At 37.5% G+C, this 20,962-nt stretch overlaps 1 protein-coding gene across 1 annotated transcript in view; it reads left to right on the top strand.

Annotated features, from left to right (window-relative positions):
- The first annotated feature begins 20,353 nt into the window (after positions 1-20,353).
- Positions 20,354-20,962, top strand: part of ADAMTS19 (ADAM metallopeptidase with thrombospondin type 1 motif 19) — a 137,902-nt gene continuing 137,293 nt past the window's right edge. The window contains exon 1 of the mRNA XM_015615418.3: positions 20,354-20,515. Within this exon, the coding sequence (XP_015470904.1) occupies positions 20,431-20,515 (85 nt within the window). The 5' untranslated portion in view covers positions 20,354-20,430. The remainder of the gene's footprint in view (positions 20,516-20,962) is intronic.

Below are 20,962 nucleotides of genomic sequence, written 5' to 3'. Positions count from 1 at the left end.
AAACAGCACCAAACAAACTGTATAAAGAAAATTAACATTGTCGTGGTTTATCCCCATCCAGCAAGCAAGCCCCTCACAGCCACTTACTCACTACCCTATAAGCTGGACCAGGGGGAGAATTGGAAGGGTAAAAGGAAGATTTTGAGATAAAGAAAGTTTGATGGGGAAAGCAAAAGCCATGCACACAAGCAAAGCAAACCAAGGAATTAATCACCACTTCCCATGGGCAGACAGGTGTTCAGCCTTCCCTGGGAGAGCAGGGCCACATCACATGCAAGTCATTTGGGAAGACAAACACCATCACTCCAAACGTCCCCCTTCTTTCCCCTTCTTCTCCCCATTTTATAAACAGAGCATGATGCCATGTGGTCTGGAATATCCCTTTGATATATTCAGCTGGGGTGACCTGTCCTGGCTCCTCATAACCTCCCATGCATCCCCAATGTCCTTGCCAGAATGGCAGTACTAAAAAGACAGAAAAGCAGAAAATGCCTTGGATCTGTGTGAGCCCTGCTCAGCAATAACAAAAACATCTCTCAATTATCAACCCTGTGTTCAGTACAAAACTGACACAATCTCCATACCAGATACCATGAAGAAAATTAACTCTACCCCAGCCAACACTAGCACAGACATATTTTTTGCATAGACACGGCAGCAGTAATGTACTTTGGTTGTACTCTAACAAAAACAAAATTAAAATTTGCCCTTGTTAATGTCCAGCTGGGTCACCTTCTTCTGCTTATCAGGCTGCATCAGGATTCAATAAACATAGATTGCATTAATCTATTAATCTATTAATCTGATACCTTTTAAGCAGTTGCTGTTGCTGTGACTTCTTTTTCTGCTGGGCTTTTCTAGCATTTCTGATGCCAAGCCTGAACTGCTAGGCCCAACAGTGTCTATTAAATCTGGTTCCTCTCTGCATGTACTGTATCTTATTGAATAATAGGGGTTGGATAAGCTGGAACTTAATGTAACATATTTTCAGGTACAGTTATGACCATTAACATTCACTTTAATTTTAGACACAGACACCACTTGTTAGTGGTACATTATAAGTGCAATAACCTCCTCACTACTGAATTACAGACCTTACTTAAATTATTAACCATGATATATCCTCAGCCTTTCTGAGGATGTTTACAGCATTCTGTTGTTGATCTTTAGTGCAATTTATCTCCATGTATGACATATACTATGGGTGAAATCCCAGTGAAATTAAGTGACAGATAGACTTCCTCACTCCAGAAGGTTACTAGACATATTTATTTTAGAACTTTTCCAATTCCTACTTAACTAAATATACAAATTTTATTTTAAATTAAATACCTAAATAATTTATTCAGCTGAGTAAAATACTTCTACTTGAACAGATAAAATGTGAATAAACTTACTGCTCTGGGAAATTATAGCATCTATATGAACACCTAATCCTCTGTACAGCTTAAAATATTCATACTTTCTGTAACTAGCGATGAAGTTAAGGTTGTTATGGACTGTGCTTTTTATCATGCCTTTCTCTGGATCTTGCATTTCATACAGCACTGGTGAGTGTAGTATACAGAATCCATATTATCTATAAACACCAACTAGAAATCACTAAAATACATAATGATTGAGGATTTCATTATTCTCTTGACCACTTCCTGATCCAGACTGCCTATAAATAGCTCAGGAAAAGAAAAAATTTCCTGCCTATACGAGACTGGTAAACCACTGTTATCATAGTGGTAGGTGCTACTAATACTAACACTACCTAGCAGTCCTTTCCAAGACTTAGCATAGCAATGTCCTGAAGTATCACAGGAGATAACTAGAGTGTCAGTGACAAAGATGCTAGCAAAGACTGTCCAATGCCATGACTGCTCAAGAAAAATTGTATTAGTGTTCTTTTCCATGACATCTGTAACATGTCAGTCAGTGACTAGTTCCAAGTAATTGTCTGCTCTTGGGGCTGGTTGAGTGTTTCATGATGAGGGGTTTTTGTTATACTTGGATAAACACACTAAAACTCAGAATTGACTTTTGGCTTGCAAACTAAAATCTGGCTTCAGAAAGGAGAAATGTTTTTTTGGCTTGAGTTTTGGTCAACAGTATCCCTTGGTGAGACTCTAGAAGTGCTAGGGGGGTTCCAAACTGATAAATAAGCCAAACACACAAGTTGTTTTTGATCAATGAGATTACAAGGAGAAAGCAAGATATCACTTCATTTGTTCTCAATTCTTTGTGCACTGACAATTTTTTTGTTTACCAACTTGCTATCAAACATTCGTTTTATGAAAACACATAATCAGAACAACAAAATATATATATATAAACTTTTTTTCTCATGTTTTATGGGAAAATACTGTTCCTATGCCAATGATTGCTTGCTACCTCACAAAAAAACGGGAATGCAGACTGTAGTCATTGATTCTAATCAAACAAAAAGGAATATAATCATAGTCTAACATGCAAAGATAAATTTATCTTGGATTATTTTATTTATTTAAATTATTTATAGACTAAGAACAATCTCCTGGGTCTTATGCTCCTGTTTTCAAGACAGTTTGTGATGGCAATAAAGTCTACTACTCAGCTTCGTATTGTAATTTAGTAGGTATGACAAAAATAGTCACTTTGTAAAATGGTCAGCTTGAAAAAATGGTCAGCATGGGAAGGGCATGTCTGCAAACCATTTTGTGGGGAATAAAAATAAGCAGAATTAGCCTTGCAAAACTCATCAAAAGAGCTAATGCCTTTGTCCTACCTTCTACTCTATTAGGGAGTTGTAAGTGGGGATTCTGACCCAGAGCTTTCAACTGAGAGGATTACATGGACTTTTAGGAGAAGTTTCTCAGAAAGGAAGACCTGTAATGCTTAGTTTTCATTTAATTTCCCTATGTAGTGCAAAGATTCTGTTTTCATTTAAATTTTGTTATTTTGGTTTTGAACATTTATCTCCTTAATTTCATTGGGTCCCATGTGACTCAAAGAGAGCTACTCTCTGAAGACAGCTACCATGGTAGGTAAGAATATCTTCAGCATTGCACTTAGAATTGACTATTTATTCATGAGAAATGGGAACCAAAGTAATTTTTAATGAAAGGTTCCTTACAGATGGGGCTATAGTAGTCTTTTGTGAGGATGCTTATCAGTATATCCTAAAGAAATGTATCTTTTTCACAATAAGGTCTCCAATTCAATTGTGCTAAACTGTAATCATTACTAGGATAATCCTGGCAGAACTAATGAAGACTGACATACTTCCTTCCCTCTGATCCCTGACTCACCTTGTATTCCGATTACAAATGATCACTCTCCTGTTTTTGCTGTGCTATAATGAAACCAAGGGCCTAGTCTTCTGACAAAATTTTCAGGTATAATACTGAAGGACTTTCCAGTCCTTTCCCTAGGGAATATACAGGACTACCTGCATGCAAACCTAATGCTGCATGAGCAGATTTCTCACTAAGTATATTTTGCCACTGTACATACCTGGTTTTGGAGCAAATTCTGTTGTTCCAGTGTGGTTTACTCAACTTGCAGTTATTTGACACTTGTAGTATTACGTCTTCTTGCCTCAGCCATTACCACAATTTCTCTCTTTTTTTACTTTAATGACTATTTCTTTGTTTTATTTCCTGTTCCCATATTCTCTTCCCATAATGTCCAGGTAGGCAAATTTCCCTACAAACTCAAAGGTAAAGATCCTATTTCTTCCTCTAGATTGAATAGTTAGATCCAGTTTTCCTTCATATGCCTATCTGGTCCAGATGCCTTTCACAATCACTTACTAAGACCTACCAGAAGTATTGTATTTGGGGATGTGCCTGGGGAAAATATTCATGTTCTCAGTGGATTTTAAGCTATTCCTGGTGTCCTTGTTTTTGCTGAACATAATCTAACACAAGCTTCAAATATATATCTAGAACAAAACTGGACATTGAATTCACTCTAACTTTCATGGCACAAATTCAAAAAGTTGTTTTTATTGAAGGGAAAAAATGGTAAGTCAGGCAAATATCTTTCTGAGCAATTAAACCATGCCTCTAGATTGTTCCTGGGACCTCAGAGCTGGAAACCTCCATTTGTACTGAGAAAAAAACTGAATTTTTTGCATGTCTCTTCTCAGACTATGAGCAAACATATTATGCATTCTACATATTTGGTGTTGCTGATTAAATGAAAACTGATCTTTCTAAACACTACTTCTTGTCACCTGATGTTGAAAAACATGAGCTTTCATTATCAGCAAACAGAAAGCAAAACCACTGCATGTAGAAAAACAACTTTGGTATAGAAAATTAAGATTATAATTCTCCAAGATAAAGTAACTTCAAATCTGACTTTCTCCTACATTAATCAGTTTTATAAAGGTATCAGAAAATGCCAGAATTCAGGTATACATTGATACATGAAAATGGTTCTATGTGCAACTAATTCTTGTCATTTGCTGTTTGTAAAACCAAGCTTTTAATTTCAGAAAATTGTAGAGAAATATGATGCAATATTAGCTTCCAGGTGATAGCAGCAAATGAAAAGAATGACACCTGCATATGATGGGATACAGAAGGCTTTCCAGGACAGAAATATAATTACTTGGTCACTGAGATAACATATATAGTCTGTTTCATAAAATCATAGTGTCATAGAATTGTAGGCATAGAACCACAGAATGGTGTGGATTGGAAGGGCCATTCCAATTACCCATTCTCAACCCCCTGCCATGGAAAGGGACTAGACCAGGTTTGACTACAGTTGACCCGTTGTACATAAAAAAACGCAAATAAAAAAATAAATAAATATCTCAGAAGATACTAGGAGTCTTCCTAGATGTCCAAGTACATTAAAGTTTGGAAACACAATGTAGGCATAAAACCAATCTTGTCAGAGTCTCAGTCCCAGACCTCTTTGGTTTTTTGTTTCTTTAATCAAACTTTTTTTCTCCTCTTCCACTCAGTATCACTTTCCTAATTTTTGTCCCATTAATTGTCTGGGCTTTTGGATAATGAAAATCAGTGCTTGATCCCACAGCTCCACAAATAGTGAAGCTAATGGAAAAGTCTACCATCTGCATGGCTAAATAAAGTAATCTTTACTGTTACAGGGCTAGTGACAGTTTCCAAGCTACTTACTATTTTATTTCTAGCTATTACTAAGAATCTAATTTTCTATTTTAGTTCTATGGCTTCCAGACTCTTAAATTAGTTTTGATTTTGGGTTTGCTTTTGTATTATTGCTATGGTTTAATCTTTAAAAATTCCATTAGACTTGACAGTTTCCACAAGTTCCATAAGTTGCATTGTCCCCAAAAGAACAAACACTCTATTGTTTTTTCTAATGCATTGATTTTCCATAGGTTTTTAAGATACCCTTTGGCTACTTTGTCTTTATGCTTAACATTATGCATTCTCTCCCCAAATTTTTTAGAAACTCCCATGTGGAGCTGAGTGATTCTAATTAGTAGTTTTGATGTTGTATTGTGGGGCCTTTATCTCTCTCTTGTAAGTAGCCTATCGGTACCAGGCTAGATTTATTGTTTTCTTTTGTATTTTTTCTTTTCTCCTGACTGTTGTACTTGTCCATATTTTGGAGAGTAAGAGAGAATTACTGTGAAATTATGTCATCATTTAGTGCCATGTTCCCATTCAATTAATTCAGATATATATCTACCATAAAAACAAAGAATTCCTTCTGTCACCTGCTCCAGCACTTTTATTTTCATATAGAGCTGTAAGTTTGCATCTGTTCCTAGATTTTTCACACTAAAGCTACACAATTTATTTTTGCTATTCAGTACACACCCATGATATATCCATGTGTTTTGGAGGCTGCAGTTTCCAAACGTAGCCTCCTCTACCCATAAACCAAAGGGTTTGAAGGACAGCAATATCGAATTCTGTCTTAAGTACTTATCTTAATCCCTCTGGTGATAGACACTGCAATGGAGAGCAGGAAGGTTGTTCTGAGTAGTTTCTGTGGAGAAACACAAAGGAGAAATAAAACTGCTCAGTAACTTAACTAAGCCATGGCTGAGACCAGTCCCATTTCCTTTGACTGTGAGGGGAAGAGACAGAAAGTTAGAAGGACACAGAGGAAAATGTAAATGCGTAAGAAAACAAAAGTGTGGTAATGATGATGATAAGTTTTATAACCACCTCTAGAGATCCCGAGAACCTGACCCCTCCAGCAAATACTTCCCTCCAGACTGTGGCTCATGAAAATATGTCTGCATGCTGTTGGCACATTTTTTTTCTATTCTTGACCGCATAATCCTGAGGCTAAGAGAACCAGAATAATAGATGCCAATGAAATTCAATTTGAGCTCCTCTCACATGAGTGTCATCAACTATTCCCAAAAAAGGTAATGCTAGTAGTAACCATGATTTTTGCAGGTAGATATTTGGTGAGATCATTATACTTGCTTGCAGTTAGACTAGATAAGGTAAGATCATTAGGGAAAAAGATTATTAGGTAAATAATTTTCTTGGGACTAAATTTTGTGGTCTCTGTGGAACTATTACACTCTCTTCATTTAAATATTTTAGTCTATTGTCTCATCTTTTTAGAAACTCATTCTGTTTATTTGTTCCCTATTAACAGAGAGATTTACTAAAAATATAGTATCTACCATTTCTGTGACCCATTGAAATTGAAGGCCATTTGAAAGAATCAGGATTTCAAGAGGGCAATAAAAGGCCCATGTAGATAGCCATCACTCACTTATGACTACAGAATCTGCTGAGGACATTCACTATGTTTCCTAATGAATCTGAAAACTATGGGAAACTATACAGAGGCAGAGAAGACTCTGAAATAGAAATTGTGGAAGTTTATATACAATTAATTCCAGCTTCTATTAGGAAGCCCTAATTATGGTTCTTATTTTGACTGTAGCAACAAAATAGGGGAAATCAAAGAGTGCTTTGTGTGCTACATTCTTTCTCCTCCTCTTCTCACTGTCTTGTTTCCACCAGTCTTTTGAATATATTAAAATCTACCATATTTCTAGGTATCTTTGCTTTTGTATAGTATTTATTCTAGAAGAAGAAACGGTATAATGTCCTGGAATACAATGTACTGATACTGACTTACATCACTTAGTCATTTTGGAACACATTTCCTATGAAATAATACAAGATAAGTACATTACATATTTTTTTTCTTATGCTTACAAAGGATTTAAAGCCATGAGAGTTTTCTTGTCTGGGATCAGGACCAAACTCTACGTCAACAAGTTTCCATAAGGGTTGCTGGATGCCTTCTTGTACATCCTAAATACTTGTGCTTTTTAAAATCCAAGGAAACAAAATATTTTAAAACAATTTTCCTTCAAATGTGCTGTTGAAGAAAAGCATGAGAAAACACTGAAAAGAAACTGAACTGTGGTGAAAGAGCCTCCTGTTGAACAAAATCTTTCATCAAGTCCAACAGTAGTAGAAAGTAAATGAAAACGTGACCTAAATCAGCAGCAGAAAAAAAAAGCATAGACGTTAAGGCTGTAAGAAATGCTTCTGTCAGATTTTTGGCATAGTTTTGCCCTTATATTATATGTCTAAAATACTGTAGGTATGTTCTCAAAATAATAATAATAATAATAAAACTGTAGTAGACATTAAAGCCGTTCTTCTTGAAGAAGCAATAGAAGTTTAATGAAAACCATCTGTTAAGATGCTTAGACTCAAGAGGCCATTGTTTCAGCTGGTTATTTTGATCTTTTTCTGTGATATTTTTAACAACAAAAATACGCTATTTAAATAATTTCTAAATTAGAATGTCTGTATTTTCCCATTTTTAAGGGGGGGCAAAATTTGATCATGCCATCCTTTCATTTACCTTTAACTGCTTATATGTTCTCTTATTCAACAGAGAAAGCTCTTTCTGGAACCATTTGATATATTGTATTCAGTGAAGCTTTACAGTAAAGTTTACTCGTAAGTACAGCATAGGAAGCCGAATCCTGTCACTAATATATTCAAAGGTTTTTTCCTCTGATTTTTAACACTTAGCCCTATCTTCTGCTCTGTAATATGGGAGGGAGATTCAGAGACAGTAGTGAGTAATGAGATAAACTAAAAGCAAAAGAACTGATGAAGCAGCTTCTTTTTTCTCTCCATTTGTGAAAAAAAGACGTCTTTAGGCACTTTTTTAGTTTGTACTTTCATTTAGGGGTCACCTCGTGTATAGCACTGCAGTGTAGAATGCAGTCCTCTGAAACAAGCTCTGCTAGCAGCACATTTTAGTGGCTAGAACATTTAACATGGTAAAATGTCAGAACATTTTCTTGCCTCACACAGGTTTTGCAGTGAGGCTGCTTCACACAAGAGCATTTAGTGCTGCCTTGCCTGTTAGCAAAGCCAGGGCCTGCTAATGCAAAGCAGACGCCGAGAAGTTGCGGCAGTACAGCTGTATGGAGGCAGCGAATCGAACGATAAGAGGTAGAGTTTCCAAGGAATGAACAGAAGAAATGTACCAAGACAACTGGACTCCAATTTATGGGCTTAAACAAGAAAAGGAGTTGAATTCTTGACTAGCTTAAACCACTCAAGTAAAAATTACAACTTTATCAGAGCTCATATGCTTTGTCTGGTTCTACCCTAAAAACAATGAATGTTTTGCCTAACACAGTATCCGCCTTTTTACTGCATTTGTTGTGCAAAAGCAATCTCTATTTACATCAGGCTTAAAAAGAAAAAATAAAGTTTATATCTTTTTCTAAAACATTTATCTGCATTCTTGAATCCATGAAGAACTACCATTTTAAGATACAACTGAGTATCTTAAAAGAGTAGACTGCAATTTGCCTGGAAAGATAATTTTCAAAGCAAAACCTAATGATTTTACAGATCATTAGCAACCTAGATATTGTGCTCAGGACAACATGCAGGATATGATGGTATTTCAAATTCAAGGTAACTTACCATAGTAAATTACACCACAGTGTAGTGATATGGGAATTACACATGCCAGCCATCATAACAGGGTTAAACACCAGGCTTCCACTGAATCAATAAGCTGAAAGTTGTTAAGGAGTTGTTGAAGCACAAGCTGTGTGCTTCTGATGACAGACTTCAAACAAAGAAATTGCTGGGCAATTATGCTCTTAGTATCTAAGCTTCCCATCCCATCCTCAAGGGACAGCTTGAACCCATATTAATATTAGGATCCAGGATCTCCTTGGTTTTCTACTGGTGTGAATTACCGTTTTGTTTTTTTGTTTGTTTGTTTGTTTTGTTTTGTTTTTGTTTTGTTTTTATTACTAAGAGGTTGTTAAGTGGTCATCTTATATGATACCATATCCTGTTAAATAGGCTTCAGCTGATCCTGTGGTTGGCTGTTTGGCATGTTGAAATCTGTCTGCTCTGGATCATATACCATGATCTTCAGGCTCTGTCTGCCCTAGTTATTACTACTGCTTAGGCTGCTAGCTCCAAGTTTTGACTAATTTTGTCTTCAACAGTAGGTAGGCTGCAGATTCTTTAAAAGTTCACTTGAGTAGATATATAGCTGCAGAGCTCCCTCTAGCAGAGTTCAGTTATTCTCAGGTTTTTTTATCCAGATTGTCCTCTGAAGTGGCTCTATGACTGCTTTTCTCCCTGTTTTCTTAAAATACATTGCTTCACATAGATGGTTTTTCAAAGTTAAGGCGAGATACTCTGGAGGTCAGAGATAAGACATTTATACAATGCAAAAACATTATTTTCATTCCAGACATAATGGTAAAGAAAAAACTCTTATCTTGAAAAGACACCTGAAAAGAACTTTGAAATATGCAGTCACTTGTACTCTCCTGTGAACATGTCAAGTGTGCTTAAAAGAGACAACTATGTTATCACTAGAAAAGACAGATAATTCTTTTTCACTGTATATAAAATTGGAAATGTTTCTTAAGAATTTTGTAATTGATAAATTGAGGTGTCTCAACTAAAGACAACTGAATTTAGTATTTCTATGAAACTTTGTACAAAATAGATTTAATTGCACTTTCACTTTTTACTAAATTGAACATACATATATTTCACTGAAAACTTGACTGCAACACTCCTTAACTTATGGCATTTACTTTCTTAAAGGGGCTTTTACTTATCTTCATTATACATATGCCCTTCATTATTTGTATTGATAAAAATATATTTTATATGATGTAGCATATTTTCTTACAATCACCATTTTTTTCTGCTTTACTTATTTTACTCATTTTTCTTAAATAAAATAAATAAATTTCTAACAAAATCTTTTCATGAAGGCATAGGAAAAATTAGGCAAAAATTAACAGGATAATAAAAGATATCAAAATGACTTTCAATCAATGTCATCCTGGAGCTTTGAGAAACAGAAAATGAGCAATCTCTTTAATGTATGACTGTCTCCACTGATAAACACACAATTTATATCTGAATACTCAGCAAAACAAAAAGAGGTATTTGTTTTCAAGGTCAAGCCCAAAGACACTTAGAACATTATTATCTCTTGCTGCTCTTCTATGATGGGCATATCTATTTGTCTAGAAACAATGACAGCAATTATTATTCATAAATTAGACAAACTACTGATGGATATTAGGAATATAAACAATGCAACCTACTGATTTATGTTGGGAATTTTCAATTAATAATTTGAAAGTTGGAAGTGAAAATAATTTCTCTGAAGAGAAACTTTTCTTTAGAAAAGAACACGCAGAAGTTTGACATAATGTTCTAAATGCCATAAAATGGTATGCCTTTTGCAAAGCTCTGCAGTTTACTACAGCAGGAGCAAAACTTCAGCAGCCCTCAAGCTGAAAGCTGGTATGCTGGAGAGTCACCACAGAAACCTTGCAGTACTCATAACTATTAAAGGGAAAAGGATGTGTCTCACTTTTTTTTTTCTCCTTCCTTTTTTTGCTTTCTTTATATTTTTAGTTGTCTCCTCATTCATTTATCACTTTTGCTTGTATTTGTGAATCACGCTTCTTCTCAGAATAGCCACTTAATTTTGTATAGTGGAAACTATTTAAAAAGAGAAGAAGAGTAAGTCGGGAAAAATTATAATGTGTTAAGATGGGCAAGATGACATTCCACTGCCAGTCACATCTGAACTGCACATTTGTGCTTTGCTTGTCCAACAAGTGTAGCCGACCCTCTGTGGACTAAGCACTAAACAGTTTAGTGCAGTATGTTTTGTAGTGCCTAAAAGCAGAGGAAGATTTTGCCCTCCAAGTAATTCCATTTTTTGAATGAAGCAGTGGTCACTCTCACTAGCTCTTTCATTGGCCAAACTGGAGAAGAGGAGGAGCCTCTTGCTCATTTGGACATTTCCACTGCTGAGATAGCCCTTTCATAGGTCAGGAGGGACAGTTGTAGCTGGAGCTTATTATTTGGCTAGTTTTCATGTAATTTTTTCCAATCAAACTATTTCCTTGTTTGCTTTTACTGTGCCTTCATCTCTTGTTCTCTAGAAGTCATATTAAAAGAGAATATAAACTATATCGTGATCCTAGCTTGTGAAAGTACGTATGTTCTTTAAGGCACTCTAACCTTCATCACCTCAAGTCATGAAGGAATCAGAACTGATCCACCTTCTTAAAATTATCAAGTGGAAAATAGGCAATAACAATGATGCTTCATATAGATTGTGAAATATAAGCAATAGCCATCATGGGGTAAATGCAGTATAACTGTATTTATCTTCCTTGTCAGAACTAAGTTAAATCTAAATGCTCAGTTTTTCTCTGAACATCTATTGGTTTAAAGCTGAATTTGATTAAATGGGAAGAGTCCCACCTGTGTAAGTTTTTGCCTTCACAGCCCCCTGCCTGAATAAGTAAGAGGCTTTCTGTGCTAGAACACCTGGTTACAAAGCAGGTAAGCTATTTAACCAGGGAAAGGACCCCACTCTTTGAATTTGGCACCTCACAGATGGTATTTTAAAGCCTCCATCTCTCCACCCACATCCAGCTTTCTTCACCGCTTCGCAAAAATTATTTCTTTGGCTCCTTTTTGCATTTGAAATAGTTTTCCAGAAGAGATGTCTTTATTTCCAAAGATCAAAGGAAGACTTTCTTCTAATATGTGCAGACTGATGAATGAGGGGATAAGTAAAGTACAAAGAAACCCTGCTACATTTAGAATGAAACAGGAGGTGCTGCTTTGGCACTAATGTGCAAATACCAAACACAGGTTTCCTGAAGCAAAAAACAAACCCACCAACATTCTCTGATCTGTATTCTGCAACTATTTACCTTTTCTGGGTAACTGCTATGTGCTAAAATATATTCTTTTTTTTTTTTTTTTTTTTTTTTGTGGCAGCACAGGCCAGATAGGTTTTGTTTAAAATGTGCTGTTTTCCCTTTAAGCCCATCTTCTGAGTGTATTTATGAAAAATTTATACAAAAGGTTTGTGCAAAATATTAAGCCAGTTTAATTTTCTTTGAACAACTGTCACATTGACACTGATCTTGTTAAATCAGCCATCCTTAATAATATGCTTCCAGAGCCTGCTCTTCTCCTTTCCTTTACATCAAAATTAAGGTAAGAGATGGGAGGGGAAAAGTGCGCATGATCTTACTTGTTTATGAAATGACTGAATTTATAGTACCTTGGGTTGATATTATCACACCTATTATAAATATTAAAATAACTGGTTCTGCTATCTAGAACGCCACCTTGGAAGTGAGAGATCCTAGAATCATGGATGTAACTTTAAACTCAACTTGTGTAGCTTTCAACAGATCACTAGTTTATGTCTATGTGCTTTTTTCACCAAAAAATTAACATGAAAATATGCTTTTGTATCTTATAGTCATGCAAGAAAATTAAAACTGTAAAAAGGCTATAATACTAGGATCTTTAAAAGTAGGGTTATGTACAACATAAGTGGATTAGTAATAAACACTTTGATGTTCTATCAGAAATATTTCTACTCATAGGAAAAGTATTTCATGTATTATCAGAACAACTGCTAGTCTTTTTTAGCAGGATAACCATTCCTTCTGGTGTTTCCAGTGATACAGTATCCAGCCTCAGGTGTCATACTGTAATATACACTTTAAATACATGGAAACCTGTTTCCTTCTTATTGGACATGAATTAGGCTTACATGGCTATTTAATCATGGAGGTAAAAACCTTGGTCTACAAGGTTTTACACTGTGAGAAAATTCAGGAGCAATCATGGACCAGATTTACATCAGCTGGTTCAGAAAATGTATTTATAAGTAATCCCAAAGTTTTCTGACAATACATAGCTATTGCTGGATAATTGAGCATTTTAGACAGTGATGATGTATAGCACATTTAATCTTCAGGGAGCTCTGGAAACAGAGGCTGATGTCTCTTCCACAGTGGAGATCTTTGAACTCTCTGTTGACTGACACTTCCTGGTTTTGGCCAGGGATATGATCACCACTGTGTGGCTTGTCAATTTGTTTATTTCTACTGCCCAACCTTGTTTAAATACACCAATTTTTGCACTTTTATTATTATCTGTCTCAGTATAATGGGACAGAGAGTGAAGCAGAGTTTGAAAATTATTAAGCAAAACTTAGAACATCTCATATGATGCCAGTATTTTTTTTTCCACCTCTGTTCAAGCAAAAGACTTCTAGAGAGTAGTTTGGAAACCCTTTAGCCATGTGTTCTTGGCTTTTTGCCTGTTTAACAGAGGTCTTGCACAACTTGTGTTTTATGTGCTGTCACCTTGATTCCTCTATATTTTAGCTGGTCTCCTGGTGCCACTGTTTGCCATTGGCCTGCCTTCAAAGCAAGTGCCTGTGGACAGTACTCATACAGTATGTAACATACCATATGCTTTGACAACTCATGTGGTCTTAATGGGTTTCCCAGTTACAGAGGCTAAAAGAGCAAGGCAGCCTGTTCTGCAGGCTACCACACAGCAGTTCTTATGAATAAATCCTTTAGATAGGAGAAAATAAATCATTTCTACAATGTTTGCTTTTTATCTGGTGGCTATAATGAAGTCTTTCTCTCCTGTGGCAAAGGGAAGTGCAAATAGGATATTCACACAGTCATCTAAATGAATAATGACTGGGAGACTAGTTAACTTCATTGCTAAGATTTCATGACATCTTCAATGGTTGCAGAGAGGTAAGAAGCTGAAGGACGATATCTAGAAATCAGTGATTGTCTTTGTTTAGCTCTGTTATTGAATGCTTTCTTTAAATCCACATGGGAATATAAAGGTATTTCAGAAAGCAAGGCTATTTGCATGCCTCACCTCACAAAACAGAACGGAAATTACCTTGCATGGACTGCTTCCTTTGATTTACTTACAGCTTTGGAAGTAAAATCCCATGATCTTCTCTGTACCCTCACTTGTTTTACTTGACTTCATTTCCTTGATCAGTTTTCAATCACTTCTACACTTGCTTCTCCTGATCCTGGATCCATTTTCCCCCCTGTTGTCTTCTTTTTTTCCAGTGTGAATTAGTAGAATAATAAAGATATTGTTACATAATAAAAATTATAATGCATCTATACTGATAAACTGCAGTTTAACTGTTTGAAACTCTAGAACTTAATCAGTTTCTTAAACATCTCTTGGAGCTGCATTTCATGTCATACCATATTTTCCTGCATTGCCTTTCATATTATCATTCTCAGTCCTATATTCTTCATTCTTTTTTTCACATTTATAGGCTTCTGTGTTATATTGATTCCTTGACTTTAAAAGTAGGGGGTTTGATTTTTTTTCAGAAGCAAGAATGCTGTAAATAGATTGTGATGGTAATACCACTTAGCATCTAAACTGTGTAGGGAAGCAATGGAATGTATTTTTAACTCACTTGACATAATTGGTCCATTTTCCTGAATAAAACCTGAATAAATTCTGAAACAGACTGGTTGACTAGTAGGGCTGGGATAACTGGCTTATCGAATATTTTAAACTTACTTTAAACATAGTGGACATCTACCTAACATTCACTAATAAACTAATGTAGTTGCCAATAATTCTGGTTTTATCATAAATGCTCAGTTTTGTACTCAGTCCCAGATGCTTGCAGTTCCTACCAAAATTTTTCTTCTCTTATAAGGTTTGTATTTCTGCCTGCTGTCCCCACCTCCTTTAAGTGTAGGCGGATATGTGGGCAGAGAGAGCATGAAGTCACCTAGTCAAATTCCATGATTTTGTTTTTGATATGAATTAGAAGACGTTTTGTGTTTTACTTTGGTTTTTTAATAATACCAATTCTATAAATGAAATAATTCTCCTATAGGAAGCATTTCTACTATTTTCGGTGATGAAAAATTTCTTTGCTCTTCTAACCTATTCTTACACTTTGGAGGAGGAATTAAGTTTCATTACCTTTATTTTGGGGAAAAACTTCCCTCTATTTTGAAATTGTGTGTCCATTAAGCCCTTTCTAAGGGTATTCTCTCTTATTACTTTTTTTCAGTAGTTAATGTTTCCATGTGCTCATATACATTTTTAAGTTATACTACAGTTCTAAACTATTTTTATTTTGAAGGTGTGTTCTAAAGGAGGATTATTGTATTATTTTAAGATGTAATTGTCAAGAAGAACCACACAATTTTAATCAGCAATGTGACTTATTCTCTATAAGTAGCCTCTGCTTTTCTATACTCTCCAAGGGCAAATCTTTGACTTGATGATCTGAGGTCTTTTTCAACCTAAATGAGTCTGTGATTCTTGGAAATTTACTTTTTTTTTTTTTTTTTTTTTCTCTCCAAGAGATGACTAGCAGGTTTCAAATTTGAAGCCTTTCCCTTTTAAGATGTTCCAAAAATGGGACCTATTTGTTGATTGTTCTGTAGTAGCCTGCCCCCATAATTGATCAGGTGACATATTTGCTTGTGAGATGATTCAATTAAGAAATCTGAGGAAGCTCCACTTTGAGGGAAACTTTAGCTTGGGAAGTTGTGTGCAACTCACGTTCACACAGAATGCTTTGCTGTTTTTAAAGCAGTTTCAGCTTGAGTAGAGCACTTTAGTACCTTCCATTGTACGGGTTGAGCTTTCTGTCAAAATGGAAGCAATTGCCAAGCTTTTTTCTTTTTTTTTTCTGAAAAAGGAATCAATAAATGTAAAGGGTATAATAAAAGAGCTGCAAAAGCCTATTCTAATGAAGTGGTAACTTGGCCAAGCATTCCAAATAAATAAGGTAAATTGTGTATTGACAACATATTTTAAGCTAATACTGTACAAAAATGGATCAATATGACTTTGAGAAGTAACTCCCAAGGCAACAACTTGGGAGTAAATTTTGCTGAATTTAGTAAATTTAATTGAACTTGCTAAATTCTACTGAATCGTAAGTAGTGGTGTGGCATAGTGACATTGAGCTGCTATGGGCTTAACTTTGCCTTTTTAAAGTTGACGCACTTTAAACCAGTAGAGGTATTAAGCTCACAACAGTTTGACACATATCTTACTCAGCAGGTCATCTGATTGTACTACTGAGTTCAGATGTAACTGTGAGATTTGCTCTGTAGTAAGAGCTGCAAAAGAGAAGTTGTTTGAAGTGGTCTTAAATACATACCTTTTAAATAAACTCCTCATGTTGAGTATGTAAATAACAGTATAGAATTACAGACTAAATGTTCAGAGTTTGTGAGCTAACAGACAGTGGAAATTCACTGTTCAGTTGAAGAGATAGCAAATACAACATTTTCTAAAAGAGAAAATGCTTCCTTTCATTCACGCTAAGGTGGAGAAAATTTGCAGCATTGTTTCACATGTATCTTATGCATCAGAAGATATTTTGTTCAATCTTCTTTGAAACAAGTTTATTTAGACTGAGATAACATTTGCAAAGCACCCCAGAAACAGGAAGATGTGAGTTTCTGTTTCTAATCTCAGGGACATATGATATGTGGCCTTAATGTAGTAAGCACCATTCAAAGGAGACTAGATTTTTTATAATCATCCAGAATATTTTCTTAAGTTGCAAAAATATGAAACAAATATACTTAAGGATTTTTTAAAAAAATCATTGGTATCATCAATAACTATATTTAAAGCATATGGAAAAAATAATTAAGAGCTATATCCTTGTGAAGAGGATTAAAGGTTTGTGGTTTTTTGATAACAACTTCTGGAGGAAATATTGTATAGAATGCAAAGCTGAGGTAATCTTGAAACACTTTCTATGTATAAACTGGTATAAGCTTTTACAGTTAAATTATTAGGTAGGAGAAAAAACAAACCAAGGAAAGTCTCTGACTGATGGTGGTGTTTATATTGCTAGAAGCTGATATTTTGAATTCAATAGAATGATCTATCCATACTTACCTTAATCCTCAGAAATACATCACTCTGAACAGATAGTGAATGCAATGAGGGTCTGGAAGAAGCAGGGATTCAGTCTTTGCTTACATAAGGTAAGTCAGCAACTGCAGCACAGATTTAAATAAAACCATGGGGTGAGGAGTGCAGAAGTTGGGGAATCATCTGATGCCTTCAGAAGATGGCTTGAGATGTCTGTGTTTTGTTACCAGTGATCATGAGTGATCTTGGCATACTGAAGAAATGGAAAGTCAGCCTGCGGTTGGGCCTGGGAGAACCCTTTCCCTGACAGCCCTCAAGGGAGTGATGGCACAGTTGTGTAAATTTAACATCAGGGAGGACTAAACAAAAGGAAATTGCTGAATTTCTATTGATTTCAACAAAATTAGGCTGATTTATCCCAGTCAGGAAGGACTGATAAGGATATATTCTTTACTTCACCTTCTGTTATGTTTTCCTTATGTCAGTAAGATGGTCTGAATCATTGTTCTATTTTACAAATTAACACATACTTTACATTTGTGATTCTGCACAAATCCCTTGAATTGCCAAAAGGCTTCGGTCTTTCAGATAGATAAAGCAGTTTTAAGAATTTACTGGAGCAAACAAACAACGTTTCTTTTCATTTTGTTTGAAGATACTATTTCTTCCAATTTTACAAATACATAGTTAATAACACCTCCTGAACCATATCTTCAGTAAAGTAAAAACAATTTTCCAGAGTTTGAATGGCTTTGTGATTAAGAAAATAGTCTTTTGTAGAGTACCCATGGATATAATATTATTGTCTCTGCAAACTAACTGCAGTATGAAAGAAGTTTGTTTTGTTCCTTTAATTCTTATTCTCTCATTCTTATTCTTAGACATAGGCTTCCCTGCACTAGTCTCTAGTTAGCATATGGTGGGCTACAATACCATCTACCAGCATTAACCTATGACCAGACTCTTTGTTAAAACTAATGAACACCAGTAGGGGCTCTATTTTATAGTGCACTTTCCCCATACTTAAACATAGAGAACTTCCTCCTATATTTTTACTTTAACTACTGAAATGATAAAAAGAAAAAATAAAATGAATTAAAGAAATTTGTTGAAGCTCCATGTTGATTTTAGCTTGCTCTGTATTCATATGTGGGAAATTATTAGAAATGTTCTTTTTTCTTGATAAAGTCAAACATATTTAAGTCTTTCTCAATTGGCATTTAAAAAAATGTCTTTATCCTTTGCAGTTTGTGTTGAAATGGCCAAATTCTCCCTACTTTACTGTCAAAACCAGTGTTTTTGTCTTTTTATTGAGATTATATATGTGAATGAGAGAAGCAGAATTTTGTCCAAAGGGACCAACAGTGACAGCAGATTGGAAACAGTTACAGCGATTCATAGTTTTAAAGTTAGCATGTTCACATGCCATATCTTTTTACCTTATTCCTGCTTGCTATTTATTTAGGTGTTTTGTGATGTAACTGCATGCAGAGTAAAGGTTCTGTGTATTTTCGCATCTTGCCTGTACATTCTGATTTGTCATAACAAAAATAAAATCAGAATTTGTATCTAATATTTTTCACAGGACCTTATAAACCACATTTTGCAGCACTTCCTGATCAGTTGTAAGGAGACTTCTGGTTGAGAAAAGGCTGCAGGTTTTGGCCTATTAACTAATTCCTCTGTAAATTAGTGCATATGTTGTTATTTATTTGGAAAACAAAGCTTCCCTTGAAATGCATTTTAAGGTCACCTAATTATCAGGCAAATACCAATTTGGAGCCCTGAAAAACTCCCCTCTTCTTAATCAATTCATCTCGTTTTAACCGAGTCCCTTCAATTTTGCTTACTGTAAGTCAGTCCAAATGCAAAAAAAAAGAAAAAAAAAAAAAAAAAAAGAGAGAAAAAGACCAGTGTTTGATAACCTTTTCCCCCTATAAATGAAACAAGTAATCAAAAATACTATTTTGGAGTCAGCTGAGAATACCTACCCATGCAGCATACTTTTCAAGCAGCTGCTGAACAGAGCAGAGACCAAAAGCCAGCTGCATTTGGCTTCTGTGGAGTCCAAACGTGTTTTTTATTTGGAGCTGTAACACGTGATTTTTGTTTGTTTGTATGTTTTGCTTTTCATTTTACAGCTAACTTCTAACTTTACAGCTAACTTCTAGAAAGAATTCTTGCAACTTCTTAACTTCCCATTAACGGCACAGATGGCTTTCCTCACCCCACTGGATTGTTCTGCCTTCCCCTAAGGCACAGCAATCACCTTTGACACCAACAACAGTAGGTAAAGCAGCAGAAGTTATGACAAAATCCGAGTTTTAGAGGGACGTCTTTACCTGTTGCTTTTTCAGTTCATGCTGATGCTAGATGTGCAGCTAAAGCTTTTTGCTCACTCCTCATTTACTCATTCCTCTGCTGACAAGGGCCGGCGTGGAAAGTGATGGGTTTCCATGGAGCTGCGTGGTGGGGGCAAAAGGAGCTTAGAATCAAATTACATGAGACTAGGCAAAAGTGGTCAGTGTCTGCTGCCCCCTGAATTTAGGCAAAGGATCCGCTGAGCGCCTTGCTGGAGACGGGGATGAGGGGAACCCTTCCTGCCGCCGGGCCGCACGCGGTGCGCGCCCCTCACGGGCGGGGTGCGAAGCACCGTCTCCCGGGGCCGGGGCTGCGGCCGAGGCTCGGCCGCTCCTGGACCCGCCCGGGCGCCTGCCGGGTTGTGGCGGGGCGAGGGAAGGGGGGCCGCGGCGGGTGCCCGCCCGGGCGGGGCGGGGCGGGGCCGGACGGGACGGGGCCCGGCGCGTCCCGCCCCGTGGGGGCGAGCGGCGGGCGGGGGCAGCGCGGTCGCTGCCGCCGGGGCGCAGCTGCCCGCCCGCCGCCGGGCGCTGTGTGCGCGCACGGGCCGCGCTCCCGCCTGCCCGGGCCCCCACACACGCAGAGACGCGCACACACGGACACGGACACACACGGACAGACAGACAGAGACACGCACGCACACACACACGAACGCCCGGCCGCCGTGCGCCGCGCATCCCGCGCCGCCGGTGCTGCCCGCCCGCCCTCCCGCCCCGGAGGGACGCGCTGCTCGCGCTCTCCCGCAGTTTCTCCGCGGGCGGCCAGGTGGCTGCGCCCCGCGGCACTCCCCGCTCGACCCGGCGGCACGACTCGGCACAGCCCTGCGTGTCTTGCCGGCCGGCGTCCCGCGGGCGCGGAGCCGATGGCGCTGGGAGGGAGGATGCGCCTGAGCCGCGTGTGCTGCGTGTTCTACCAGCTGTGCGTGCTGTCAAGCGGGCTCGGCGCAGGTAAGTTCGCGCCTTTCGCGGGACGGGCCGAGCCCAGGGCGGCCTCCGCGCCCCGCGGCTGCCGGTGGCGGTACCTGGCCATTGTTAACCGCGCCGCCCCCCGTAACTGATGGGTGATCAGATAATGCACGCCTCGGCTGTGAGGGTGCCCTGTGCAGCGCTCCTCTGTATGAGACCTGATTTCCACAAGCAGCCCTGTCATCTCTCTCGGCTGAGCTGTTCCTAGAGTGTGAGATGAATGTGTAAATAAAACTGTTTCCTGTGTCAGGCTAGTGGAGGTTGTGTGTACTCAGATCTTTGTAAACATAATGCTGGCATACCGGACTTTGGTTGTATTGTGATGTAGAGTGTGTGGGATATGCGGACATAAGTAGTTAGTGATTCTAATTCAGTTTCATTATAAGAATAATCATGAGACAGCATGTGCACGCAGCTCCCACTTGTATG

Source organism: Parus major, chromosome Z (genome assembly GCF_001522545.3).
Source record: "Parus major isolate Abel chromosome Z, Parus_major1.1, whole genome shotgun sequence".
Lineage (NCBI taxonomy): Eukaryota > Metazoa > Chordata > Aves > Passeriformes > Paridae > Parus > Parus major.
This window is presented reverse-complemented; position numbering and strand designations above follow the sequence as displayed.